At 35.8% G+C, this 8,440-nt stretch overlaps 1 protein-coding gene across 1 annotated transcript; it reads left to right on the top strand.

Annotated features, from left to right (window-relative positions):
* Positions 1–744: 744 nt before the first annotated feature.
* On the top strand, positions 745–2,269 carry LOC110650896 (senescence-specific cysteine protease SAG39-like). Its single transcript, XM_021806040.2, has 2 exons — positions 745–1,241; positions 1,372–2,269. Exons 1-2 carry the CDS (start codon positions 797–799, stop codon positions 1,968–1,970), a joined length of 1,044 nt encoding a protein of 347 aa, XP_021661732.2. The 5' UTR covers positions 745–796; the 3' UTR covers positions 1,971–2,269.
* The last annotated feature ends 6,171 nt before the right edge of the window (positions 2,270–8,440 follow it).

Raw genomic sequence — 8,440 nt, 5'->3', positions numbered from 1 at the left:
ATTAATTTACTTTATTATTATTTTAAAATGATTTAATAATAATAATAATAATAATAATAATAATAATAATAATAATAATTATAGCCATTATAGCCATTATTATTATTATTATAAATAAAAAATAACTTATGGCCATTATAAAAAACTTATAGCCATTATATTCATATATATATATATATATATATACACACACCATGCATACTATGCTAATTACTAATAAAGATGTTTAGTTAATACTTCACGTGAAATAATTATAGTTTAATTCTAGCTTATATTAAAAATTATAATGAAATTCTATTAATTGCTTCTAGGTTAGAACTAAGAAGGGATAAATTCCCCATTCTCTACTAATGAGTTTTAGTCAATCTTTAGACTTGTAAACTCTCAAATATAAGTAGAAGGAAAAAATAGTCCATCTCTCCCCCATTTTTTTCGCCATTTGAATGTCTCAACGAAGCCAGTAGAGAGCTAGCCAACTAAGAATTAATGAAACTTTACAAAATTTACATTTTTATTTAAAAAAAAATAAAGAGTTGCGAGCCGAGATAGGATCAAGCCATCCTATTTAGTAAAAGGAGTGAAATTCTGCGGTTTGTTTTTATTTAGTAAATAAATAACCATACACCAAAGCTAATTACAAGGCACACAACCAAAGACCAAAATCACATCCCATTTTGCTAGTTACTTCAAGAATCTATAAAAGCCAGAAGCTAGCTCTTGTTGATTCACAAAGCAAATCCTTAGTTTAGTTCTACTAGTTCAAAGTTCAGACACATCCATCAACTAATCATAAACAATGGCATCAGTTTGGAAAATGCAATGTTTGTTGATTGCTCTTTCGATCTTCATTATGGCTGATCTAGTCTCGTCTCGAAAGCTATATCTCCATGATCAGTCTTCATCCATTCATGAGAGACATGAGCTGTGGATGAAAAAATATGGAAGGGTTTACAGGGATAAGGCAGAGAAAGAAAGACGCTTCGAGATATTCAAGCACAATGTTAAGTTCATAGAGTCCTTTAATGCTGCGGGGAATAAATCCTACAAGCTCAGGATTAACAAATTTGCAGACTTATCCAATGATGAGTTCAAGGCTTCCCATAATGGATACAGGAGGTCGGAACAGACAAGATCAATGAAAGCAACCTCATTTAAGTATGCAAATGTGACCGGTTTGCCTGCTAGCATGGACTGGAGAAAGCAAGGAGCTGTTACCCCTGTCAAGGATCAAGGCGACTGTGGTATGGCACAAGAAAACTCACATTAATTATTTTCACTTACGTGATTCTTTCTTTTTCATTTGACTCTGATTAAGGCTCGAATTCGAAACCTCTCTTATTAATTGGTACCATGCTTATTAATTTTGTACAGGGTGTTGCTGGGCTTTCTCAACAGTGGCAGCCATTGAGGGGATCCACAAAATAACTACAGGTAAATTGATCTCTTTATCCGAGCAAGAGCTCGTAGATTGTGACACTAAAGGTAAGGATGAAGGCTGTAATGGTGGTTACATGGAAGATGGATTCAAGTTCATAATGGAAAACCAAGGCATCACCAGTGAAGCTAATTATCCTTACAAAGGAACTAATGGAACTTGTAACCCCAACAAGGAGGCTTCCCTTATTGCTAAGATCACTGGCTATGAAACGGTTCCTGCTAACAGTGAGGCATCACTGATGAAGGCAGTAGCACAGCAACCTGTGTCTGTCTCCATTGATGCTGGTGGATTGTCTTTTCAGTTCTACTCTTCTGGTGTTTTCAAAGGAGAATGTGGAAACATCCTAAACCATGGTGTAACAGCAGTAGGGTATGGTACTACCAGTGATGGAACCAAATATTGGCTTGTCAAGAATTCATGGGGCGCAGATTGGGGTGAGCAAGGATACATAAGGATGCATAAAGATGTATTTGCTAAGGAAGGCTTGTGTGGAATTGCCATGGATTCCTCTTATCCGACTGCCAATGCTTAACTAAAATAATATGTTATCTTAGGAAAAAAAGAAAAAAACCCTGCAAAAATACATGTTTCTCATTTTATGTTGGTGAATCTGTACACTTTTAAGTCTTGTGATTTACACATTTTGTCGTTCAGGTCTGCTGTGTTTTGTTTAGCAAGGCTTGCTTCCTCATGTCTTGGTCCGTTTTTTATCAGTATTCAGAGATTTGACATACTTTTTGGTCAGGTTTTTTCATTTAGCATTATTGGTTCTAGGTTGGTTATTTTGGAGAGACCTATGGGTTGGGGTGTAGTTGGTCCTTTGATGCTAAGTTTTTTCTGACCTATTAATAAAAATTTTGATTATAAAAAAAAAATGTATACTTTTAAGCATGAATCATGCATTTTAGGTTGCAATAATTTTTATTTTTTAATCATTTCCAAAAAAAAAGGACAAAAAGAAAAGTGTAAATATATAATTGGACAGATTAGCCACTTACCGTGGGAGATTAACTTTAACTTTTAATTAACTATATTAATTATATACAGGGTTATATTAGTCTCCTAATGCTTTTTCTGAAGCACAAGCAAGATACACGTTCAATTAGTCTTATTAATTACGCTTGTCCAACTGTGATACTATGGAGAAATCTTTGAGACACCATAATCTTCTTAGCTCCAAATCAATAAAAATTTTTATTTTCTCACTTATATAATAGATCATTTAAGTTCATACTAATTGTAGACACCATATTTTGGTCGACCTACAAATGCATAACTCGTGTAATTAATATATAATTTTTTTAACAAGGGTTGCAATTTAGTTGATCTCCCATTTTAGTGTTTTATCCGATCTCAACCAATTACCTGACTACAGGTCATTTTCTCTGAAATGGTGATAATCTAAGTTACCCCCCAGGCAAATAATAAATTCCAAGTTTATTCGACCTCATGTACATTCAAATCAAATTTTCTCCGATCTTTCCGTCTCTACTCAACCTGTACAGATTGGTGTTGGATCTTCGGAACACCTGATTTTACATTTTGCTGTCTTTCGATCTCTCTGCGTTCAAAATCCCAAATTGTGGGTAATTTCGCGATCAGACATCTCGCTCAAATTGTTCAAGTATTTCTTAACCAAGTTAATATCTTATCCGATCTCTAAATAATTGTCCCGACCCTAATAAGTTATTTTCACTAGGAGCGGATCTCAAGTCATTTAAAAAAAAAAAAAAGAAAGAAATCTTTACAATTTTACAATTCATTCTTCAAATGTTTCAAAGTTTCAATCGATACTCGGTCACAAGGTCTTCCGGTCTCATGTTCGCGAGTAATGTTCTTCCGATCTCTTTAAGTGGCCTTAGAATGATTAATAACCGCTCTCAAGTTCTATGTTTGATTTTATTCAATCGCTTAGGAGTTCAGTACTCATGCAAACTTGGTTTGATACTTTCCGATCTCATCAAGGATTGATCAAAAGAAAAACTTAATTCATTTCATAAAATACAAAGTCATTCAGCAAGAGGGTCTTCCCTAGCCTGCTCTTCAGGTACATTTTCAATATTCTCTCCTTCCTCTCTCTCTTTTTCCTCTTCACTCTCGGCCTCAACACCAGGGGCAAGCTTCTCCAACCAAGTGAAGTCTTCTTCTGGGTAGCGCTTCATTAGCTTGACTAGAAGATCGCTATGGGCGTTCACATAGGCACCGACTTCCTTCACCAGAGCTTCGTCCTCCTTGGCCTTTATCTCTTTAGAGAATTGGGCCAGATCGGCAGGCCCGTTTGTCTTCAAGCTCCCTCTCCAGCTGAGCTGTTCTTTCCTCATAAGACCTCACCTGGCCTTCAAAGTCAGTGAGCCGATCATTAGCAGCTGAGAGTTGGGTCTTTACAGCTGCCGCATCCTGTACTGCCTTGATGATCTCCCTCCTTAAGAGATGGGCCTTCTCTCGGATCACTTGCTAGTTCGCAATCACCTCCAAGCCCAAACTCATTGTCTGAGTCAGAAGATCTTCGATGCTATCCTGGGCCATCTGAGTCCTCAAAGAATTTTATTTTTATTTTCAATTTTATTTTTATCTTTATTTAGTATGAGAATAAAAGTTCGGGTGATATAAAAGTGTAACATGCTAGGCAAATCCTACATCGACAAAACACGGGAGAGATGCTTGGTTTATAAGTTGGTGGTTCGTAACTCCTAGTGACGCATTTTAAAAACCGTGAGGGCTTCTGCCCAGAGCGGACAATATCACTAGTGGGCCGGGCCATTACATTTGTGGTATCAGAGCCGCTCCGCGTGCAACCTTGAGCGATGGTGGGGCAAACCTCAGCGAGTCCCATAAGGGGGGTGGATTGTAACACCCTAGGCAAATTCCACATCGGCAAAACACGGGAGAGATGCTGGGTTTATAAGTTGGTGGTTCGTAACTCCTAGTGACGCGTTTTAAAAACCGTGAGGGCTTCGGCCCAGAGCGGATAATATCACTAGTGGGCCGGGCCATTACAAAAAGTTACGGGAATTTCGTAAGTACTATAAAGAGTACAGATGGAGGTGATGACTTAGAGAGTTCTGATCTAATTAAAGGGAAAAATAATTGAGATAAATAGAAGTAGTTCAAGTAGATATAGAAAGGTTCGGATGATTAATAGGAGATCGGGAATCGAAACAAGCTCAGACAATAAGTTATGAGACGGGAAACCAAGACGAGCTCGGACAATAGGTTATGAGATCAGAAACCGAGATGAGTTTGGACAATAAGTTACAAGATTGGAAACCGAGACGAACTTGGACCATAAGTTATGAGATCAGAAACCAAGAAAGTTCGGATGATAAAGAGATCGAGGAATTACACGCGTAACACACTATTCTTATTCCTGTTCTTTAGAAGGGGATCAAGAAAGAGTTCGACTCAACGTCTGCGATTTTTAAAACTCACTTTTCAAAATAGAGGGATCAGGAGAGAGTCCTTTCCTAAAATTCCTATCATTTTATATAAATTGCTCAGTATTCAATTAGAGGGATCGGGAGAGAGTCCTTTCTCGGATTTCCTTAGTTAATTGTTCGATGTAAAATAAAGAGATCGAGAGGGAGTCTTTTCCAAGAATTCCTATAGTTTTATATTTTATAAAATTGTTCGGTATTAAATTGGGAGATCAAGAGAGAGTCCTTTCATTGAATTCCCATAGTATGGAATTTTATAAACCTATTAAGCATAAAATTGGGGAGATCGGGAGAGAGTCCTTTCCATGGATTCCCTGTAACGTCCTCACCAAAGGTAGTCCGTACATTTTACTGTTCTGATGACTAATGTCTGTTCGGACAATTAAAATATCTGGAACTACACTTAAACTATAGTGAGGAGGCATAAATTAATGAAATAAATATTAAAAAAAATGTAGGAAAAATTTTGAGAAAATAAAATAAAATTTAGAGAATTTATTTATTTGGTACAAAAATAATAAAAATAACCCGATATGCACCATGAAGGGCATTTTGGTCATTTCACCCATAGAGGTGAATTTTGACATAAATGTCAAATTAAAATTAGGAAATAAAATAAATAACATAAATTAAATTTATGAATTTGAATTTGAAAAATGAGAAGAGAAAGAAAAAGAAAAGAAAAAAAAAGGAAAGAAAAGAAAAGAAAGGAAATAGATTTATGAAATTTAAAAACAATAAAGTACACATAAATGTATATATATAAATACCCACAAGAGACAAAACCCCACCAACCATCTTCTTCTTCCCTCTTCTCTCTCTCTCTCTCTCTCTCTCCTTGCCGTCCACCATGGGAGCTCTCTCCCTCCATTTTTGTCTTCCCTAAAGCTTGATTTTCCAAGCTTCCTCCTCACCAAAACCCATAGACCCCTTCATTAAAAATTTAGCCCACTCCATAAGGAAGCCATTGATAGTGAAAAGAAGAAGAAAAGTTGAAGTTTAACAAGTTACCCAAGAGGTTAGTGCACTAATCCCTCTTCTTCTCTTTATTAAACATGAAAAGCATGTTTAGTTAAGCATAAATACCATTAAAACAAAAAGAAAATCTAGAGGAAAGAACCCTTGAATTTTTGGCAGCCATGGAACTTGAAGTTTATTGCTTTCAAGTGATGAAAAATGGTTCCATGAGAATGTGTAATTAGTTAAAATGTTTGGGTGTTTGATTGTGTAAATTTGAAACTTTGAAAACTAGAGTTTGTGTAAATGTTGAGGACTTTGTGTAAAATGTTGAAATTGACCTATTGGGATGAGATTGTTGCTTATAGAAGTGTATTGCATGCAAATTGAAGTAAGGAAGTTGGAGGATATTGAGTTTTGGAAGTGTTAATTTTCTGCAGGTTGTGTTTGTTGAGGGCAGTGTACATTTTAGGTCATAAATAAAATTGTGTGACCCCAATTGGTATGAGGCCAATTGGAGGTGAAACTAGACCCAAAATAGCCCATTTTCCATGAAGAAACCATGCCCAAATTCTGTCCAAAACTTGAGCTAAATACTGCCCAAATTCGGATTTCCCTGCACCCAACCCAGAAAATGACCAAATGAACAGCACGTGTTCATTTGGTCATAACTCTCTCTATACTGGTCCAAATGACCTAACATTTCACCCATGGAAAGTTTAGACATAGGGCTACACTTTTCATGAAGACCACTTAACCCAGTTTTGCCTTTAACCAATTCAAATTATTAGCACAAGTTGGGTCACTGAAACTGCCAACCCAGAAAATGACTAAATGAACAGTACATGTTCATTTGGTCATAACTCTCTCTATACTTGTCCAAATGACCTAAAATTTTACCAATGGAAAGTCTAGACATAGGGCTACACTTTTCATGAAGACCACTTAACCCAGTTTTACTTTTAACTAAATCAAATTGTTAGCAAAAGTTGAGTCACTAAAACTGCCAACCCAGAAATTGTCCAAAATACTTTTCCTTTGGTATGCTTGACCAGTTTTGGCAAAAATGCCATAACTTGGTCTCCAAAGCTGCAAATTGAGTGAAACTAGTGCCAAAAGTTTTATAAGACATAGCACAACAATTTTTATGTTTCGACCAAGCTCTAGAAAGCATTGCATCCTAGGGAAAATATTAGCCAAAGTTAGGAATTGAAATCTAGAAAATGTTAAGTTGAACCCAGAATGCCATTTGATACCTGTGTGTTCATTTGGCCATAACTCCCACTAGGAAATTCCATTTGAGATTTGCCAATATGATCTAGAAACATGATACTTAGGGATACAATATTGATTTAGACACCTTTGCCAAATTCTAAGTGTAAAGACCCTAAAAAGAGGGTCAAACATACTGCCCTGAAGTTGATTTTTGCCCTTATAGGACTGAGAGTCCAGGTTAATACATTGACCATAACTCACTATACCAAGCTTGAAAAATTATGAAATTGTACCTGGGAGTCCCTAAGACATAGAGGAACATATCTTGTGAAGGAACCTAAGTCTAAAAATGACAATAAAATGATCAAATGACTGGTCAAAGTTTATTGACTAGAAATTGTAAATTCTGGACAGCTTAGAGGCAAAGGGACCAGTTATGGTATTTTGACCATAACTTGAGTTCTATAAGTCCAAATTCAGTGATTCAAAAACTGAAATTCAAGTTTAAACATAGAGGAACAATTGTTATGAAGGAAGTGTGACTAAATAGACATCCTAACCTAGTCAAATTCCTAGATAAAGATAACACATCAACATGAACCTAAAGAAAGGTTCATGGGAAAAATGCTATATATGATAATTAAAATACTCATAAGGATAATTAAATATTAAAAATGATATGAATATGTAAATTGGGACTAATGTCCCATTAATATGAAATTAATGGTACCAATGAATAGTATTAGAAAATAGTAACAGTGAACAGTGCTAAAATAATTAAAAATGTTTAATTGCCCATAGTATACCTAGACTTATTTATTTAGTTTGGATAAATTGGTATACCAATTAGGGACCACAGATAGCAGTACTGCTTATAGAGCAAATCATGAACTGACAATATATGTCTGATATGATTGTTCTACAGGCTATATGCCTACCCATTGGCCATTGTGCCTACTTTATTTCTGGCTTTACAAGCTCGACAATGGTCTCGTGCGATACCGCCTCGTGCCCATGGATGTATACTGGGGTAGACATATGGCTGTCTAACCCGTATACTCCGGTGTATCCAGCTTTTATAATTTGTTATAGGTTTCTTGGGCATTGATAATAATTAATTAATACTGAATATACAATAAGTAAATAGGAAAGACCCCAATAATTTTAATTGATTCCAAAGTGTAATAAAAAAAATATAAAAGACCTAGAATTTATGATTTGTAAATATTATTTCAATTGTTTAATTATTGTTATTATAAATTATGCACCACTAAGCGTTATGCTTAGCGCGTTGATTTTCCATCAGAGCGTATCAAGATCAGCCGCCACAGTAGTATTCGGACAGAGTTACGACCAGGTCTGCCACCGATCAGAGTCACCTCATCAGTCTTTTGTA

Source organism: Hevea brasiliensis, chromosome 10, assembly GCF_030052815.1.
Source record: "Hevea brasiliensis isolate MT/VB/25A 57/8 chromosome 10, ASM3005281v1, whole genome shotgun sequence".
NCBI classification, from domain to species: domain Eukaryota; kingdom Viridiplantae; phylum Streptophyta; class Magnoliopsida; order Malpighiales; family Euphorbiaceae; genus Hevea; species Hevea brasiliensis.
The sequence above is the reverse complement of the archived record's forward strand: the minus strand, read 5'-3'. Positions and strand labels throughout refer to the sequence as shown.